Raw genomic sequence first — 22,350 nt, 5'->3', positions numbered from 1 at the left:
TTCTAAAAGTCGTTATGAGTTTGAATTTCAAAAATCCGTTAAATGAAGATGGATTTAAATTTTAATTCTGAATATCAACTGTATTTTACTAGTCTGTGATAAATTTTCTGAATTTTCCCAATAAACTAACTTCCTTAAAAATCCCACTCGACCTTCTTCATTCCTCCACAAAAATCACCTTATACCTAATATCTCATAAAATTGATTAACAAAAATTATTAAATCTGACAGTTTTACAGAAATGATTTACGACGCTAGATTTATTAATTAACATTCAGGTTATTAAGCAGCATTTGCTTTACTCAATTATTAATGACGCCTAATTCCTCCTTCTTTTACTCTTTAATTTTCACTTTTGGAGCTTTTAATTAAAACATATTGTTGTGGGCTGTTCTATGATATGGTTGTAGTGTAGACAATGTCGAGAGGTTGTGAATGTTGGAGGAAGTGAAGTTGCAGGGTTGGGTTTGATGGCCGTTGATACAATTTGAGTATTTCTGGAATTTTTCAATTTTTTGACCAATTCAAATATTTTTCTACCGTTATTTGAACCGTTTTTTTTTCAAATATTTTTTGACCGTTATTTCATAATTTTTCAGCTTTTTTCAATTGAAAATTCAATCAAAATCATGATTAATCCAAAAATAAATCTTATTTTCAAGTCTCATCTAAATTTACTCAACAAAATAATTTACACCACAAAATTGTAAGCACTCGACGTAATATATCCTGTAGAATGTAAATAAATAATGTGGTAAGCGACTCTACATCGTAACGAGATTGAATTGCGGTTTTTGCTCAATTCGTCTGTACGACTCAAAAAAGTTACTACTCTACAAAGAGCTTTAAGCTAGCTTTAAATTTACAATCAGCTTTTTGATTCCGCGCTTTTTGTATGCTGTTCAAACTTCATGCTACGTAAATAAATTATAATTTTCTGGTTTGGATTTGGAATCGAAATGAATGTCGTATATTCGTGCTGATAATATCTTTGTGTCATAAATCTTAATTTTTTATCATTCATAAAGAAATTAGAAAATATTTTTTCGAAATGAATATAAATGAGAATCTTGCGATTTTGTTAAGAGTCAATAACCTAGATGAAATGGATGAAAGGTTGTTAAAAAAAATATGAGGGAGGGGATGTAAAGTGGGGTTTGAGTGTATCCATCATGGTTTGAGGGTATATTGGAACCTAATGTATCGAACTTTAAGTTTCGGTACCTTTTTGTTGAATCTAATCAAAAAAGTCTATCATGTCGGTATTGCAGATTTACTCAAATGTAGCGTAGCAATTTATCAAGTCAGATTCAATGAATCCAGACTCACGGCTATCTGGCTTCTTTCCTATGTCGAAGTGCTTTCCGCAAACATGTTCAAATGACCAAAACAGACAATGAGCGCATAGACACCTAAATGAGCTTGCTATTGAGTTGTCAATCAATATATTAAGCATACTCGAGTATACTCATGGACATGCTCCTTGTCTCTTCTGATGAGCTTTAAAAATTCGCCAGATTTAGAGAAGTTTAATCAACAGCTTTTAGAAAGCAAAATGTCACATGGACGAAATTAACCTGTAGCCTTCAAAGAGGCTGTCGATCAAGTTATGATTCGAAAAAGGACATTTGAAAAATTGCCGAACTCGAACCCATGATCGCAAATCGGTGATGCAATAATTATGCGATAGTAGCTAAACCATTCCGCCACCGAGCCATCCATCGACATTATAAGCATACTCAAGTAATCACGAACATTCACAATTGTCTGTACGGCCACCGAAATTTAAAGTTGCAAACAGTTGATTAAGAAAAATTCAAGAGCAATCAACTTGGAAGGAGTTGTCAATCCTTAACAGTAAGCAGTCGGAATGGACAATTGACAATGTAGCTAGTTATAATCTGATTTTGGGACGAATGGTTTAAGTCAATGGATCACAATTGATTGTACTAGCGTCAAAGTGGATAGTATAATGTCAACAGCAATCCTAAACCATCCTTAACACTCGGGAGTCTTTCCATCATCATTCACCACCAGGAAAGCTTTCTACTGTCCATAAATAAATAAAATGACACAATTTATTTCTATTTTTCCTCAGAAATATCTCAGAATAAAAAGAAGCACTTTAAATTGAAAATAACTTTTGATTAAAAAACTTACTCGAAGTCCAACAGTGTCAACTTCACTTCCTGCAGTTTTAATAACAAACTTTTACGACAAAGAAAGGAGAAATTTCCACGAATCAAAAGCAGAAGTGAATGAAAAAAGTTAGAACAATGAAGTCATTTGTTGACTGTTAAGTAATTGAATTGTTGGATTCGACTCTAAGGGAACTTAAATAGGTTTTAGATTTAATTTAAGTTATAACTGGAATATAATTGAAATTAACAGGTGGGTGATGGAAATAGATGGGCATTTTTGAGAAGTTTAGAACTGGATTGCAGGTACAGTACGAACTAAGATTTTGAAAATGCTTAAAATTTTGAAATAAATTTGAAAAAATTTTAATTTTAAAATTTGAAAAACTTTTTTTTTAAATTTCAAAATTTTAATTCAAAAATTTTCAATTTTGAAAAGAATTTGAATTTGAAATTTGAAAAAAATTTGAATTTCAAATTTGAAAAAGATTAAATTTTTAAATAAAAAATATTTAAATTGAAAAAAGAATAAAAATCCTGAAAATTTGAATCAAATCTGTAAAAAATTTAAATTTTGAAAAGCTTGATAAATCCTGAAATTTAAAAAGATTTAAAATTTGAAAATAAAAAATAAAAACAATATTTTTTTTCAATTTTTTAATTATATTACTTTTATTACAGCATTTTTATCCTTACACATTAAAGATTCTATCATCCTTGTCGAACATGTTTTTTTTGCAAGTTTTTTTTTATTTACTTTTTTGTTAAATTAGAATTAAAGTTTTTTTTTATTTATTTTTTTGAGAATATAAAAAAATTATAAATTTGTTTTCTCTCATTACTTTTTAATTTATTTATTTTATTTATTTATTTTTTGTCCCTAGGCTTATTCACTTCAATGAAAATTGTTTTTTATATGCAACATTTTTTTTTATCAAATCCACTTTCCTTAAATTTAAAGAATTTTTTTTTTTTCATAATTTTTTCATATTTTTGTGTGTGTATTTGTGAATCTTTTTTATTCGTTTTGTTTTGTGTATTTCAGTTGAAAAGAAAAAGGAGACTTTTTTTGTTTTTCTTTATTTAAATAATTTTAATGCTGCTTTAAATTAAATCAAATTTGCTTATTTAGTCATCACACTTCCATTTTTTTTTTAAAAAAAGTTCTCATTAATTATAGGTTTTTCGTCTACCTCAATTCATATAAAGTATTATTTTGAAATTATAATAAGTTTATTTTGTGGGCTCATTGCTTGCAGTTTTGTTTGAGAATTTTATTACGTTTACGTAAAGAATTTACGTACGTAAATCAATAGTACGTACGTAAAATTAAACGTACGTACAAAATACGTACGTAAAATTAAACGTACGTACAAAATACGTACGTAAAATTGTACTTAATTCAAATTGCGTACGTAACATTCTACGTACTGTGAAAATACGTAAGTGAATCTATTGTACGTAAAATTACGTACGTAATGATTCTTTACGTAAAACGTCTACGTATTTTTACTTACGTAACATCTCTACTTTCTTGATCCACACGAGCCTAAGCAATCATAAAATTTACATCAAAATTGCTACATACTGATAAGAAACTGCGCATTAAAATGTCCAGAGATCTTTTTTTATACACAAATTATATTTTTTTTTATCTTTTCATTTCTCCTAAAATCAAATATAAAGCCAATAACAGATAAAGAATAATTGATCTAAAGTATAAAAAAAGGATTAGTTTAAAATAGTTTTTTTTTTCTTTCTTTTTTTGTGTCTATTGAAAAAGAAAAAGGAAAATTTTTTTACTCTCGTTTCCGTAAACTTTACTTTTTTACATACAGAAATGTTTCACAAAACAATTTTCATCTAAACTCTTCGTCCATCAGCTTACTCTTATCTTACGTCACAAGAAAAAAAAGTTTAATTTACAATTTTTTTTTAAAAAAAAGTTCAGTTTAGTTCAGATTCTCAGCAATATTTACAAATTGAAATTTTTTCTTTTTCATTAATTTTTTTAAAAGAAGTTCTGTGAAGGATGCAACAATTTTTGATGGATCTTTTCATTGTCGAGGTTTGAAATTGAAGTTAAGTGATGTGGTTTTGAGTTTGTTAGCCAGCATCAGATTTTATTGCTTAAATCCTTATTGTTAGGAAGCAGAGCTTGAAGTCAACTCGAATTTTTGCATGAAGTCTAGTCGATTGTTCAATACAAAATTCAAGCATATTAGGAAATAAACCAAAATAATTTCAAAAATTCATTAAAAAATTGGAATTGAAGTCCCTCTTTACTTTTTAGAAGAAGTATTGTTGACTAGCAGATGTAATGATAGTTTGTAACCAAAACTGCCTAATTCAGACCCATCAAAGTTCCTCAAAAGGCATTTTTAGCTACATCCATCATTAATCTACTATCCTGAATAGTAATGCATCTCTTAATAGTCTTAATTCGTCAGTTTTGCATTGATTATTGTTGAATTGTGTTAAGTCTTATCTATTTTCAATATTGTTGGGGTGATGTGGTTGCAAAGTGGAATTTACGGTATCCAGACCACAATGCATGCTTGAGATAAATTTATAAAATTATTTTGGTCCACTTCTTATTAAAATTTATCAATATTCCTCATATGAAATAATCCAGCAATCAAAAATGAAGTTTATAAGTCAAATCTTGTCTACTTGACTGGTCATTAACTTCATAAAATCCATAATTAATCCACCAGATTCTATAATTCCCTTTCAAAAATGTTGCAACCATCGACAGATTTTTAAGCCATTTTCATGATTTTTATTAATTAAAAAAATTTTCTTTTAGTTTGAAAAAGCACTTTTGATAGATAAAATATTGTAGACATCAAGTACACTCGAGTGCCTGAAAATTATGACTTTTTGATACTTAAGTGTACTCGAATGTCAACTAGAGATTTTTAAAAATGAAAAGGATGCTTTAAATGTCTTGTAAATTAAGAATTTTTTGAGACTTCTTACAAATTTACAAATTTTTTACTCTTTTTTTAAAGTCAGGAATGGAAAATTTCGACTAAAATTGAAGAATTTTTGATAAAATTACCCATCTTCTGACTTTTTTTATTGCGATGTATTTCCTTAATTGTTTTTATTATCAAAAGTGTTTTCTATTGCAAACTTGTCCATTTTTTTTCATTCTTCCGTCCACATTTTGCAGGAAAAAAATTCTGAGGAGCACAAAGCAGCTCCCCATCACTTCACTCATTTCATTCTTTAAGTAGAACTTTTTTTTATATTCATTATTCATTAATTTTATATTGTATATAGTCTTTCAAACTCTAATTACTTTAATTACAAATGTCGTGTGTTTATTTCATGCTTTTTTTTATTTTCTCATCATGTTTTCATACAATTAGACAGTTATCATCAATTTATTCATTTTTAATAGAAATTAATTTTGTTCATTTAAATTTTTTACTTCTTCTTATTGTGTTGCATGTGTTGAGTTTGTTTTGGATTTTTTGCTGATGATTTGAGATTTGAAGGAATTTTTGAGAATCTTTTTGGTGTTGAAAATTTCAAATTTTTAAAAAAGTTCTAATTTTCCAAAATTTTGAATATTCAAAAATTCAAACTTCTTTAAATTAAATTGCAAAACAAAAAAAATGTTGAAATTTTTAGATCTCAACAGATCCCCAAAATCAATAATTTTAGCTTAAATTTCTTAAAATTCCTTCAAATCTCAAGCCATCCAGTCCCAAACTTAAGACCAAATCCTCAATTCCCACAAAGCAATTTAAAAGAAATTTCATCATTTTTTCTTTATCCAAAATTAAACAATTTTTCAAACATTATTTTTATTACAAGAAATTTTTCGGGCGTTATAAATTAATATAAAGTTCACCACAATCGAGATGTATGAAATGAAGAAAAAAAAAGTTTACATCATCCGCACAAGAATGTCCTCTCGTCACAAAATTTTAATAAAATAATAAAATTTTTTTTTTTTTTTGTCTATCATATCACTTATGTCTTAAAATCACGCAGAATTGAGAATGTAGTCTAAATTCATTCGTTTTTTAAAAAAATTGTTCTTAAATTCATAAAATTGCTATTTGCTTTTATATAATTTTTTTTTTGAGGACGTTTCTCATATGCGATATTTTTTTCGTGATCTATTTTGTTTTTGGAAGATTTTTTAGTCGTTAATTAAATTAAAGGTAAAGAAAGAAAAATTTGTAAGTTTATCTCGGATCGAGTTTCATAGATAAAATTTGTGTAGTAGGATTAAGTTTATGAAGCTTTTGTAAGTTTGATTGCAATTTCTAAGATCCAATTTAACTTTATTTGGACCCACAAATGATCTTAAAATGTAAGAAAATTGTATGCGCGCATTATATTAGTGTTATGCACGCATTATATACGTGTTATTCGTATTATACGCGACTTTTCAGTCATTTGATTTTAAAATGCGCATATGTGCGCACTATGTAACAATTGCATGCGCTTAATCTTCTAAAATTGCAAACTCAAAAAATCCCCAAAAACTTTATCAATCCACAAAGACTTAAAATACAAAACGTTAAAGCAGATTCATCATGATGTGAATTTTATACATTGGACATCCATAAAATGATGCAATGAGATGAGAGATGAAAGTTTTTTTTTTGTTATGAATATGTCGGTAATGCAGATTCATTCCTATCACAAACACCACTGATGAAAAAATTACAATAATAATAATAATAATAATAAAATAAAATAATAATAATAATAATAATATAATAATAATTATAATAATATTCTTCTTCATTAATTTTCTTTCTTTAAACAGTCCCGGAAAAAATATAAAAAAAAATTAACTAAACTATTTAAAAAATTTTCCTTTTGTTTCTTCTTCTTCATGATTTTCAATTTTTTTTTTTCATATTTCTTCTTAAAAATGCAACTGTTTGTGCTGCTATTGTTATTGTTACTTATTTATTTTTTTGTTGATTGCGCATAGGAGATTATAAATCACTTCTTGTTTCTATGATGAAATTGGACGATGGAAGTAATAAAATTTTTTTCATTCATTATTTTTAGTATAGTTTTTTTATGCAAAGTTTCTTTCTCTCTCTCTCTCATCGTACTTGAATCAAAAAGATAGACTACTTAGACAGACCATATCTGTACATTTCTATTATCTTCGATCCTTGTACATGAGATAAGTTTTCATAGATGCCGGCAGTGTAAGTTCATTTATATGCTCCTCTAAATGGCTACGTCCAATTTTTTGTCTAATCACACGACGACATAAGTCCATAAGTGGAAGTGGTTCAGCTAAAAAGATAAAGAAAAAGATGAAATATCAAGGTTAGTGAGTGGCCGAAACGACAAAACGTAAAGACAAGACTAAAAAATGTAAAAGTAAGGAAGTAAAACTTACGGTCCAATCCACCAATATATTTCATAGATATTTCACAATGTCCCCATACAGCTGACACAATAGGATATAATTTTTTGCCTTTGAGACCACGGAAAGCGACGCCCAAATATTGTCCATCAACAATGAAGCTCAGCGTACCCTCGTCCATATCGAGAGCAATCATAAATTTATCTGGCACCAGGAATGTCTCATCTGGTTTTAAAATTGCTGGATAAGTTATGCCCGTGCCATTTTTCGAATCATGATATAATTTATTTCTTCCTAAATCCCATCCCCAACTTTGATCGGATGAGCCGACAAGACTGTGATAACCGACACTATGTAATGGTGCATCAATTGTTGCAACTCCAATAACAGCGTGTGTACCGCGCTGACGTGTTGACCAATTTACTTCCCACACATGGAGGCCTTTGGTGAAACCAACTTTACCGCGTATACAATCGGTACTTTGTGCCACCGGATGCCGATGGAATGTCAATTTATCATCTTCTTTAACAAATACATTTAAACTACGATCTTCAGCATTCCATGAATGCTTTACTTGAACTTCTCTCGTCACTGGTGGCATATCGAGTAATACATCGAGACGTGCTGGACGTGTGAAGAAGGATGCGAGCTCACGAGGAATGATTGGCTTGTGATTTGTCGCTGAAGAAGATTGGTGATCGCCACGCGTCACAGATTTAACACCGCCTGAAATTTTTTGTCCCATGTTCATACCACTGAAACGGGAACTGCGAGAATTACGTATGGCGACTTTATATGACACACGAAAACGATCTATTTCACGTTGATCGATACGACTGAGTATGACACGTGGTGATGATGATGTCGTTTGTGTTACAGCTTGTGAACTGCCTGGATGATTGTGTGCAAGTGATGATGTTTGTCCAGAGGCGGATAATGATGATGATGTCGTTGGTATAAGTTGACTTACGTCTGTTGCTGATGGTATTGCTAATGCTGGATGTGCTGTTTGTGTTGTGTGATGTGATGCGCTCTGTGAGTGAGTGCTATTTGATGCTACTGGTGTGACGACGGCAGATGCGGCTGATGATAATGTTTGAGGGCGACGACGTTCAGTTGATCTGAGCACCGGGCCTCGACTCGACTTATATCTAGAAATAGAAATGAGTAAAAAATATTGTTAGTTTCATTCTGAATATAATCTTTTAGAGAATTTTTGTATATAATTCAGGAAGTCATTCATACACACAAAATTACAAACATACACAGAAATGCACCCATTGATATATTTGCGACAGATGGCATGTACAGAGTACATTTCATTCAGTGAAGTGTCATTTAACGCTTTCTTCCACTTTCCTCTCTCTTCTTTTTTTCTCACAAGGAATTTTTACACTTCCTGTATGATGTTTTAATTCATAAGCAAATGAGATATACTGAGATGGATTTTGGGGATTTTTCGGATGACGAATAAGTCAGTGCTGATAAAATTGTGAACTTAATATGTTATTTTAGTATGGAATTTAGTATATAATAACTAAGAGCATGAATTTTGATAGGATGAAGACTAAGCCTGCTCAGCAGTACCACAGATCATCATAAATTTCTTATTTTCAGACAGCTTCAATGCAAAAGCCACAAGACATAAAATTCCAGAAGCAAAAAAATACAATTTAAATGACAAAGATCTCAAAAAGGACAATCCTTAATCCTGCAGTAAAGATTAAGACTCTGCAGAAGTCACGTCAGATCAAGATAATCCATAGTGATTAAAAACCAACACCCATAAAATGCATAACCTTTCTTTTCATCTCATATGACTGTGAATTCCTTGCCTTTCATCATCATCGTCGTTATTATTCACTTCCATTAAATGATGTATAATGAGAGAAATGAGAAAAATCAGGTCATATTTGTGGTCGCATTGTGACACTTGAATAAAATAAATTCAATAATAACAATAGCAGAAATATCTCTGGTAATGGATGAAAGAGTCTTCATATTTGCCAACACTCCTTGAAAAATCATTTTATTGATTTATATTCCATTTTTTTTTGTGCTTTATTCCGTCTCGAGTGGATTTTTCCATCTTTTCTCTCATTGCTTAAGTGGATCATATACCGAGGACGAAATACTTCTTGCTTTATGGATTCAATGATGATGCAATTGAATAAAAAAAAAACTTTTTTTTTCCTCTTCCCTTATTTTTCATGCTTTCATGCTGAGCTGAAATCTTTCATATATATTCTATGATGGCCACCAACTGAGAATTATGTGAAAAATCTGTGTTGTTGTTGAAGTTGTTTCAAAGGTATTTGCATCGAATTCAGGGAGAGATAAACACGAGATATTGTATGAGAAAATAAAAAATAAAAATTCATCATCATGGTAACATTCGCATGACTCAATCCGCCCACTTTATGTGATTTAATATAATATAATATGATAGTTGTTACTACAATGTTCATGTTAAGCAGTAGCTGAATCATTTTAAAAGCAATTTCTCTCAGATTAATGTGTTTATTTTTTTATTTGTTTTGTCTGAGTGCTTTAATGTCTGTCTTGAATTGCTTATAATTTGAAGACAAAGTGCAGGATGCTTGTGGGATCGTTTGCGGTAAGCGTTTGCCACATTTATGATTGTGAATTAGGAAGATTTGCATTAAAATTCATAGCTATTTAATCTAATATTGTGAAAAACTTTTCGAATTGAAGGAGAATTTAATAGAAAGAAATTTAAATTTCTAAAAACCGTTAAAATTTTATTCTCACGAAAAATGCGCCATAAACAAAACCCAGCTCCAATTCCCAACTTATTTTCTTTAATTTTACATAAAAATCAGTAAAAGCAATTGTGACTTAAATGTTGTGGGACAAAGTAAAAGGCACCGTTGCCTTTCCACACTGTCTCGCATAAGCAAAATGGAATAAAATAAATTTCGCATTGTGATAACCAAAAATAAAAGTCTGTCTCACTCTATCTCCAACTCTTATTCATTCATATATCCAAGGCGAAAAAAAAATTTTGTGCAATTCTCAACTTAACATTGAACCAATTCCAAAAAATTGCATAATTGGACGTCCGAGAGTTGCAAGCACATTCAATTGCAAAGCCATGAATGGTATGAGCTGAGTTTTTTTCGTTTCATTCGCTCTCTTTTTTTTTCGTTCATAAAGCAGTGCATATGAAAATGAAATCAACTACAATGCAGAGGCAAAAAAGCATGAAAACAGAACTGGAAATTGCTGAAATGCCAAACATCACAGTTGTACACTGCAATGGCTAATCGGGTTTAGCGGGTATTTCTCGAAATTGGATGACTTTTTTTGAGTGTTGTTGAGGGAAGTTTTGAGGTTATGTTGATGCAATGGAGATTGAAATTTGATAAAACGCCCTATGCAGTACTTTTTTAGGTTATGCTACATTTTTAGGGTTAGAATAAATTTAATAATGCTCATGACACTTTTTAAAACCCAGTCAACTCTGACTAAACTCATTATCACCATCAACATCCGATCAACTCATGTGTAAACGAGCTACATCAAGCTTCAACGTTCCACTTTATTTTTGAGTGCATACCAAGTGACAGTTACCCTGAGTGAGTTCATTTTTTAATTATTCAAATAAAAAAATCATTCGACCATCATCATCATGCTGCATTTTACATTTTCTCGCTGCTGATATGCTTATTGTTTGAGTTTGTCGACGATGCGAGTATATTATTAAATGTATTTCAATCCATTCTGTATTAAATGCAGCAACTGAAATGCGATTTTTCCTGTGTTGGTATCGGATTGAAAAGGAACTGTTCAAACAGTGGTAACAGAGAAACGAGAGTTGACTAACAAAAACAGGATTATAGGAGCTATGAAATCTCATAGTGAAAATTACAATAATAAAAGGGGTTAAAATGGCACAATATTGAGCGTACGGTACGAGAGTGAGAGAGATTACATCCGATACACGTTCTATTCAGAATAAATCAACCGTTTCCATAAAAAAAAGCTAAAATAGAGAGATATATTCCAATTGGCAATTGTATTTGATGTAGATATTATGAAAATGAAAAGCAGCAGCAGCAGTAACAGCAGACGGAAAATCGATTTCACATGGAAGCAACAGCAACACAAAAAAAAAACTTTTTTTTTTCTTCCTCCTCTTTACTGCTTTATGAAATGAAGCATCAACATCCACCATTTTGTGTTATGTTCTGTTCTGTTCTGCTTTTCATTTTATGCTTCTTATTTTCTACACAGATTCAGAGAATTTTCAGAACGAGAAGAGAAAATTGTGTTTTTCTGTGTGTGTGTGCGAAATTATTAAAGGGAAGAAAAGTCTCTTTTGCGTGCAGATGAAGGGAGGATTGAAAAGGGGATAAAAGATTGGACATGAATAGAATCGACCAAAACAATATCTGTGGAAATTTTAGGAAATCCTTAATGTTTTCAGAAGGCTTCTTTTTTTCTGGGACAACATTTGACATTATCTTTGCGTAAAAGTTTATCCATAAATGGAATAAAAATGGAGAATAGGAAAATTAATTCTGTAAAAAGGATGTCCTTCTGCGTCACACATAAACCTAATTGGCATTCTGACAAGAAATATATAAGGAAGAGATAAGAACTTTAAGTTTTGATTGAAGAAAAACAAAAAAGTTTTTTGAATTTTATGAAGAAAAAAGTTGAAAAGTTTTTCAATTTTTCTGATTCATTGCTTTATTTGGTGCATGAGGATAAGCTTGTAGTGAATGATAAAATCCATTGTTATTCAAGAATTGGAATTGAAACCAGAGACTGTGTCGATACATAAAATTGAAGGATTTGTTGGATATTTACGCAATAGTTTGAAGGTTTTTCTGAGCTTCTGCAAAATTGAGCTGTGGCAATTTTCATAATTTCCATACACATTCCGAAATTCTTCGTCATTTTAGAACAAAATTCAAATATTATCAATACTGATTAATTCTAACTGTACATTTTGTAGTTTCCCATCAAAAACCACCAACACACCACATTAAATGCATAATTTTAATCTTCCCTATATTAATTTCCATTGAGGAACTTAAGCCTTATAAAAAATTAAATCCCTTCATAAATCATTCCATAAAAGTTTATTAAAATTTAAATTTATTCAACAAAGAGACACACAAAGAAGATGTAATAAATGTGCAGTGCAATTCATCAAAATCACAAAAAAAAAAGCAGCAGCAAAAACCTGCAACAAAAGAGCGGAGAATTTCAGAAATAAAAAAAATTAGCAATTCTTTTGCCTGAATCAACATCGTTCCGTAATTCGAGAGCAAAATTGCATTTGGCAATAATAAAAAAAAAAAAAAATTGCAAATTGAGTAAATTTTTTTCTCATTTCAATTTATGCCCAGGTTTATATATTTTTGTTTGATGTATACAGCATGAATACAACTCGAGAGTGTTTATTAAAATAAAACACAAAAAAAAGAATTATTTTATGCAGCGAGCCTGCATGTTGAATATTTTATGATCCAGAATTTCATGAAAAAAAAAAAAAAAAAACAATAAAATATGCACAGAGCAAAGCGCAAAAAAGTCAATTGCAGAAAGGAAAAAAAAGAGTTGTTGGATTGATTGATTGCTTCAACAATTTTTTTTTTCAATATTTCCACTGCTGCTGTTGCTTTTCAGTGCTTGTCACTTATGCGGGGTAATGCTGAACATGCAATGAAGGACTTTTGTGCAAGGCTTGTATACATTTTCGTATACATATGAATGAGACAAGGCATGTATTTTGATTGTACTGTAATTGAATACGTGATGCAAATGCTACAACATAAATAAACAAACTTTTTTTTACTCTGATATGAAGCTTAGCGATGATGATGATGTACATGAAATGGGAATTATTTAATATAATTTTATATTGAATCCCTGACTTCCTATTCATAACATAAAGTCTGAGCTCATAAGACCATCTGAGTACCATTTTCTTCAAGTATTAAGAGGATTACAAATTATCGTCCAGCATTCTTGACGTGTATTGAAACGAATGAGAGCAGGAATGAAGAGAAAATTAATAAATCCTGTCAAATTAACGAGCAAAAACCTAAAAGTCATTCATCTTTACAATGATATGTTCATCAATCAAGCTCTTTCTTGTCAATTGTATCATATACCATAAAAATTACGTTTAAAGGAAGTGAAGAGCAATTAATCACATGCAATCACAGCTGTGAGGCTCATTTCTTTTTTTTATGGCAAAATTCTTAAGGCTCACATGGAGAAATTGATCAATAATCGAGAATTGAAGTACAAGGGAATGAAATACATCAAATTTTCAGTCTATAGACTTTCCTTTCCCTTATAAAGACTCATCCATATCCAAATTAACCGTCAAATTAAGCCAAAAAAATCCTTTTAATATTTCAGCTTCCGCTCCATTTCCACCGCACTGTTTCAGGTATTTTCATGCCTTTTACTTAGACTCACGAAAAATTGTGTAACTTTCTTAAGCAAAAAAAGGGCATTCCGAAAATTTCCCAAGATTCTTCAGTCGTCTTAAAATACTTTGTACGATATTGAATTAATTTTTTCTTTTTATCGTTTACTCAAAAAGAGCGTTTCACATTCCTCGCGCTTGTCATTGCCATATTTCTTCTTGCTTATTTTGTCGTTCGATGAAGTCTCGAAATAATTTTTTTTAAGTAGCAGTTTTGAGTTACGCTCTCCTTTTTTTCAACATAAAGAGGAATTTTAGGAATTCTAAAAATCAACCCTAAAATGAAATATAAAAAAAAGCTTCAACAATTGTTGAGCTCATGGAGAGGATTGGCAAGAAGCACAAAAAAACGAATATTTTTTTTTAACTGGTGAATTATGTTAATGTACATTTCCATAGGAAGCATAAAGCAGTCATCGATAAAGGAACTCGTTTTCCTCACAACAAAGGAAAAATTATTTATATTATATATTTTGGGATCAGAAAGAACAGAACAAAAAAAAAAAAAAAAATGCTTTTTATCAGAAATTCGTTAACCCTTTTTATGTGTAAAATGAGTAAAAATTTAAATTTATTTTAATGTATATGGCAGCTCAGCTTTGTGGCATTCTTTAAAGCTATGTTTTTTGCTTTTATGTGGGGAGATAGAATATGGAAAATTTCATACAAAAAGGAGAAAGGGTCTGTGTTGAGCAAAAAAACAAAAAAAAACTTGATTGGGTTTTTGTGGAATTTTTAATGACTGCAGAAGGAATAGTTTAGTTAACTGTTGAAATATTAAAGAGTTTACGACTAAAACTTTGTCTGTGAAGGACATGAAAATTTCACTGTACGTTGAAAAATTTTAGACAATGAGAAAAGTTTGACATTACTTTCGTCCAGAGGCGTATCCATTATATTTTTCGGGAGTTTAGCACTTAATACATCCCCGCTTTTAATTTTAAAGCAACAAAAAACTTAAAGCTATTAAATTACAAAATCCACTTTGCATGTTTTTGGCAATTGGAGGCACATCCACATAGATATTTATCAGCAATGAAAATGAATTTCGCACACATCAGCATCATTAATAATGCATGATAAATGAGGTTTTTCCCTACACACAATATACATGCATGCACATAAATTTTATACAAAAACATGTACTTGTGCAATAGACTAAACATTAGCATATCAGGATTATTTTTTTATTTGTCCTAGCAGTGTGAGTATTAATTGAAAATGCAAATATCGAAATGAAATTATGAAATATGCAATTGAATATAGCTACAACAACAGAAATAACTAAAAATTCTTTTTTTGGGACTACATTGAGGCCATTGGCCTCGTCGAAGTGTAAATTCTATAAACTTCCCTTTATTATATTCGTTTTGTTATCATCCATCCATTCAGTTTTCGTTCCATTGATGGAATATACATACACAGCAGTTAGTTTCATGAACCTTTTTTCTAGGGTCGAACAACAACCCTTCATACTGCGCTCAAATTCATTCATTGTACATAAAATGCATGAGGGATTAAACTGGATTCCTTTTTTTTTTTCAAATATATCGAATGAGAGGAACCGAAAAATTTTCTATGTACATAAAAATATTCAACATCAACATAAAATATAAATTTAAAAGTCCTTTTTGGCAGAGAAATAACAACAGCATAGAGGAGAGAAAATAAAGCCAGAGAGGAAGAATTTTTATATATTCTATGATGCATTAAAGCATGACAGGAGCAGCAGTGCTAGAAATGGATCGATAATTTGTTGTTTATTATATAATTTTATGTATTTGTGGTGCGTACACACGCAATAGAAACGAATTGACGGAAGTTTGTGTGTGTGTGTGCTGTTCAGTTTCTAACCCGAAGGGTTGCTAGTCAACATTCATAGAACATAATATTTGATTCTAGTCATAACTCAATTAGCACAATTGTAGAACATTCATTTTATTTGCAAATAAGGCTATTGATTTATTCTTCTTAATTTCTGCTGGCGTAAACGGTCCTTTGGCAAATGAATTTTTCTATTAATGAGGGTTTTTTGAGCAGTTCATGAATGCCGATCAACTCAAACCCTCATAAAAATCAATAATTACTCCCAAAACCTCTCTAGAAAATCGATAATCAAATCCAAAAATAATCCACATTACACAAATTAATCCCTTAATTCGTTTTTCGTTTCAATCTTCATCATCATCATCGTCATCAATACAAAGTTCAGATAAGAAGTCTCATAAACTAAATTTTCGTTATTCTTTTCCTTTTGACGATAGAAAATTGATGTAATAAATCTCATCCGTACGGCAGTAAAAATAAGAAAGAAAAAAGGCAACAAAAGAAAAATATTTTTCCTTCATTGTTATCAGCAAGCAGCAAAAGCGAAAAAGAAACGAAGAATAAGGAGCCCTTAAAGTAAGAAGATATTCTTACGAAATTTACGCAGCATCAGCGTTCAGTGCGGCGTAGAAAAGGAAGAAGAAATCGAGAAAATATTTCTTCGGGTGAATTTTGTGGGTGAGTGAATTTTGAGAGTTGAGGCTGTATATTAATGTAAGAATATTGCGTATATGGAATTACAGTTCTGAATCCAGCAACATAGGAATGAGTACGCACAAGGCAGGGAAAAAAAGTCGTAATAAAAGAGGGCTCCCGTACCGAAAATATAAGGGGGAGCGGTCGTATACACACGCTCGAGGGGTAGAAAATTTACGGTAGAAAATATTTTTCCTCTCATCGTATGTGAGTGCTCTCACTGGGTTGGGTATTATTGATGTATACGTTCGTAGAAAACTTCCTACTGACATTGTCGACATTTGCTGTTTCGTCAACCTTAATAGTAGGTGGTAGAAGGGGGATTGGTTTGGTTGATGTTTAAGGACTTTTAATGCCACACGGAAAATGTTTACCTTTTAAGGCTTTTTACTATACGAAATTTTGTTCTTTAAAACTTCTGTTTTGTATTATCGATGTCAATTACGTTATCTGTGACCTTTTTTGTCATCTTCTTTCATGTTCATGGGAGAGAAAAATTCAAGCATCAATGAAAATATTTGTAGTAGATATGAACAGAATAAATGTTACAAAATTTTTTTGGGATCATCGTTAAAATGAAGAAAGGTTCTTTATTACTAATGGAACACGCGCCGCATAATATCAAGCCACACGCATCACTCTTCGTGCTTCACATTTTATTTATTTCAATTCGAAAATTCTGTTTTTTCAATAGAATTAACGATGAGAAAGAAGAGAAATGAAAAAGTATTTTTCATGTGTCGTATACACAATGAGAATTTGTGAGGTTCCATGATCTCCAAAAACAAGGAGGAAAAACTCAATTCAGATGTGAAAAAAGTATTGAGGGTGAATTTCCCTCTTTTGTTTGCTCTAAGGGAACATTGCTACTATTTTTCTATTATATCAAAGAATTTTTTTTGTTGATTAAGTCTCATACTTCTTTGTTGAACTTTCTATTTGATGTATTAAAGAATGGTTTTGATCAATATTAAACATTTATTGATTAAAGTTTGTCTGCTAACATTTTTTCGTTCGTACATGCTCATTCGACGTAGAAAATAATAGCATATCGTACAAGCTTTTTAAAGTATTTATACAGAATTTATGGATTATTGTTCATGGCATGTGAGTGTGATACTAGAGTCTACAGGCTCGTTTAGCATTTATAGGTAGAATTTTCATAGCTACTATGGTATTGCTATGTTTATTACTCCAAATAACATTTCCTCAATCAAAAAATTTGCCGACTAACAATTCACCATAATTATACAACGTCCATCCATTCCATTATTTAAGGTGCGCTACTAGACACATACAGTACATACACTACAATTTCATTTATGATATAAGGGGTGGTTTTGTGGGTTAAAAATTATGATCATTATTAATATGGCATAAGCACACAATAACCATTTTCGTTATGTTTTACACTTTCATTATAAAAAGCCATTCATCATTTCTTGTTTTGCCAGAACTTTGTTGTTCTTTAAAGATATGCGAAAAAAAAAATAATATTTTCGTCATAAATTAAAGTTTATTGTGGAATTTTTTTATCGCTGTTCTTCCTTTATTCCTTGTTTGTGCCAATTCACAAAAAAAAAAGAGAAAATCAATAAAAGTACACATGAACGAGGGGAGAGAGTGAGAAAAAAAATCTTTAAATCCAACCCTGCGTATTCGAAACATTTTGCGGTTCTCATCATTTCAGCTACATACTTTCTCTCATTTTCTGTTTTGCTTGCTTTAGTGAAGGGAAGAAAGGAAAAAAAAGTTTCCTTTCTCCGTACTTTAAGGGGCATGAAAGAAAAATGGAAAGTTTGAGTTTTTACAGCCCCGAGATGTGACATTATCTTAAATTGTCTTTTTTTTCTTGCTCATTCTTCTCGTTTCATTCCCCCCATACACATTTCCATTCTATCATGAATGAAGGGATGGTACGAGGATGAGATAAATTACGATCTTTTTTTTTGTGTCTTCGTATCATGAACGAATAAAGCCCCCGGTCCTTTTACGGTTTTCAAGATAGAAGATGGAATTTTTACTATAGTGTGACGTGCACCATTACTGTACGGATGAATCCTTGGGAAGAATTTTTATTGCCTTTTTTTCAACAATTCTTTTTTGCTACTCCCAGCTGACATGAAACTATCAAAAAGTTGTTTTCGGTTCGAAAAGTTTTTCCATCATGTAATTTAATTTTTTTTTTCTGTCTTTATGTCTTCTTTTTTTCTTCATCCTCAATGTGCATGAATATCTAAGTGACTATGCTAATGAAAATTCATTTTATGGATGGCGATTTTTTTTTCACTCATTTTTTTAATACGAGAAGGAAGGAAAGAATTTTTTTCCGCTTTTGCTTCTTTTTGCCGTGATTTTAATGAGACAGATCGGTTAAAGTATCTCTACGCTCAGTCTTGCCATGGATTATGTGGCATCATCTCATTATCTTTGAAATGGCATTCAGTCGTGAAATTAAAGAAGGAAAAAAAAAATGAGAAAAAGCAAGAAGAAAAATAAATGGAAATGAAGGAAATTGCTGGAGACGATAATAATAGCATGGTGGTTTATTAACTTTTTTTTTGTAGGGTATTGAAGCCTTCGCTGTGCTTTTCACAATTAAATGTGAAATTGCGAATACGAAAACCTTCAAAATTATTTAATTTCGTCACCTCAACAAGCTACTTTTTTGTGTCCATAGCAACAAAACGTATGAATCAAATTTAACTTCAGACAATGTCAGCCATGACAACAAAATGTATCAATGAAAATGTCTCGCGTTGAAAAATTTCCGGACTTTTTTTTTCTCTGTCTCAATCGGTGTATGCATCATTGGTCCTAACATTTAATGAATTACATCATTTTTCTTTTTGTCCTCGATCCAGCCAACACATGTGTGCGAATTATATTGGAATTATCGTGATCCAATGAGCTGAATTGAACGAGAAAAAGGTCTCGATAATTCGTTTTTTTCTGTAGTTGGCTGTTCCATTATTTTTAAGTGTATTCATGGTGAGGTTTTTTTGCTGATAATTGAATTGCAATACTGACCGTCATAATATATGAAACCTTTAATTTTTGATGATTTAAGCCCACAGAATTGTCAAATTTTGCAATAACCAAAATTGGTCATTTCATATTTTTACTAACAAAAAAAACTTATACAAGACTGAAACAAGAAAAAGGTCGTGTGGCGACTCAATCCTGCATATGTAGTTTCAATTTATATATTTCGGATAAAAAAACAACATAATTTATCGCTTTGCCATATATATTCGAGGCACAATCCACTTAAAATGTGCCATTTATGAATCATTGAGTATATCAAATATTTGTATAAATCTTACATTATACAGACCTGACTGTAGACTTGAAACCTTTATTTTATTTTGTGATATTTCGTATTTAATATTACCACAGAAACATGAACATTGCATTCACAATTGTATGCAATCATTGATTTCGCGGTTTTCTTTCCTTCACGAAAAAAAAACTTTTATATTTTATGTGTCTGTATAAACATAAAGAAATAATAGCGAACGCAAAATTTCAAGGTTTATGGGTCTCTCTTGTCTATCTCTTTCTCATTCGCTTGATTATATCGCCGAATTGGCGAAGGTAAATGACGAAAAAAAAACTACATTATTGTATCATAAGCTAAATTGGAAATTTGCAAATACAAAAAAATGTGGAAGTTTTATTGTTACGCAATTTTTTTCACACCCACCTGATTCATGAAGGTGAACAAAAACTTTTTTTTTTGCGTGTTGTAACGAGAATTGATCATAATTCTTTATTGAAAAAGAAAAGGCGTCGATAGGAACACGCGTGTACAATCAAAATCTCATTTCTTTTCTACTCGAGCGACGTTATTCGAAGAAAATTCTTTTTGTAAAATTCCGATTATTTTGCGCGTGCAAAGGAGAGCTTTTTTTAGCGAAGCGATTTTCTTCGTTTTCTTTTTATCAACAACAAGCAAATGCGTACTCTATTATACGAGACGAGAACGAGATAAATAGATGAAGATTTTTATTTTGGATGTAATAATGAGAATTTTAATATGAATCCAGTAAGCAATAAATCCCACCATCTCAAAAACATAAGCGCCTAATGAGAAGATGTACGATGAAATAAAAAGTTGTTTTACTTGCGTTTGTAAATATTTGTTCGACTCAACGAGGAACAGCGTTGATGTGATGTGAAGAAGAAACAAAAAAAAAAAAAATATTCGCAAAAAACAACAAACTTATGCGTGTGTATTTGTGAGCCTGTCTTTCAACATCACGGAAGACACAAAAATCAATTTTTGTGCTCATCAAGTATCGTCAAGACATCAAACCGTGACCTTTATTGCTTTCAGCTGCTCCTCTTATTTCATTTTTAGCAGAAAATATTACATTATATGTAACATAAAGATACATAGTAAAACATTATGTGGCATGGTGCGTTGCCATTAATGAAAAACGACCAAAATTCACATTTTTTTTTTTCTTTTTGCGTTTCACATTTAAAAAATTTACTCATGATGAAATAATGAGCTATGTTGTCATGTTTCAGTGTTGTTCCATATTTTACTGACACATCATTGAAAAAAAGCTTTTTTTTTGCTCTCTGTTTTGTATACAAAAAAATAAATAAAAAGAATCACAATACATAGCGAAAAATCAGAAAAGATAATGCTTAGGCACATAAGCGATAAATTTTAATGGGATTATAGCAACAATAATTCCCAACTGTTGTTTTTTTGATTCGCCTAAAAAATAAAATATTATGAGAAAAAACAATTTCATTGTAAGTGAATGGAGGGGGTGCACCTAATTAAAGGGGGGTAAAATGTTTCCAAAAAACTTAAATTTTTCATGAATTTAAAATCAACTTTTTCCCATCTAGTGAAAATTTTCCATTAAATTTCACGATCCAAAAAGGTTGCCTGCGTTTTAGCACCCAAAAAAACAGTAGAATTGAAGAGAGCTTCAAGTGTTGAATATTTCAAGTCATTAATGTTCTCATATACCATTATGAAGAAGCTAATTCAATACGCTTTTCAAGAATAATTTCCTTTGACTGTAATCTTCAACTTCACAAAGAAGTACGTTAAAAAAAAGGTTCAATGTACAACGATTTTTATTTCCCCAATGTCTTGTTCTGTCTCACTCGCACCTTTAGTCTTCCTCTTTCTCTGTTTTGTACATTCAACTTTACGTCAACCCCATGAAAAAAAAGTAAAGTATTTGTAAATGGTATAAAGAACATTGAATGTATTTTCTCCATTCTAAAAATGGATTCCATAAAATATTCATTAACAAACGTTACCCAGGGCTGAATGACTGGTTGTACTGGATGGGGAACAAGAGGCGAAATGAAAACCGGAAGCATATTACAAGGTATAAAAGGCGCATTACGACAAAAATATGGCGGTCGCGAAGGATATTATCGACTTTTTTGTTCGCCTCGCTTTCATGCGCAATTTCTATTGTGAAAAAACAGAAACAAACTTTTCACTTTAGTTTATTATCATTAAAATCCACTTTTCTCGCAGAAATTGTGTTTCTTTTGGGGAGAAATCGAATGGAAGGACACACCTGCCACCCTTTTAAAAATATGTCGTCTTAATTTATAACTTTTACAGCAGATGGAACACCTTGTCATGTTAATGATTAGCTTTTGGTGTATACTTTTTTTATAGCTATAACAAGCAGCGGCAGCACATTGATATAATTTAAGTCATATATCTTCAAAAGGTGTTCATGAGGAAAAAATGAGTTTTTTGGGTTTTCAATGACACATCTGCCTCGATCATATTTTTTTTTTCCTTCTCTTCGTTTTCCGCGAATTATTCGCACTTTATTATCTTTCTTTCTAGGTCAGTTTTATGGCACTTA

The 22,350-nt window shown here is 30.9% G+C and overlaps 1 protein-coding gene across 2 annotated transcripts in view; it reads right to left on the bottom strand.

Moving 5' to 3' along the window:
• Positions 1-5,763: 5,763 nt before the first annotated feature.
• The window catches only part of gus (splA/ryanodine receptor domain and SOCS box containing gustavus), a 78,714-nt gene continuing 62,127 nt past the window's right edge, over positions 5,764-22,350 (bottom strand). For both annotated transcript variants that reach the window (XM_070646407.1, XM_070646408.1), the window contains exons 2-3: positions 7,528-8,645; positions 5,764-7,421 (exon numbers count right to left, since the gene is read on the bottom strand). In XM_070646407.1, the coding sequence (XP_070502508.1) occupies positions 7,282-7,421; positions 7,528-8,645 (1,258 nt within the window). In that variant the 3' untranslated portion in view covers positions 5,764-7,281. The remainder of the gene's footprint in view (positions 7,422-7,527; positions 8,646-22,350) is intronic.

The sequence above is a fragment of the Chironomus tepperi genome, unplaced genomic scaffold (genome assembly GCF_022539635.2).
Source record: "Chironomus tepperi strain 1889 unplaced genomic scaffold, CSIRO-AGI_Ctep_v1 contig_359, whole genome shotgun sequence".
NCBI lineage: Eukaryota > Metazoa > Arthropoda > Insecta > Diptera > Chironomidae > Chironomus > Chironomus tepperi.
This window is presented reverse-complemented; position numbering and strand designations above follow the sequence as displayed.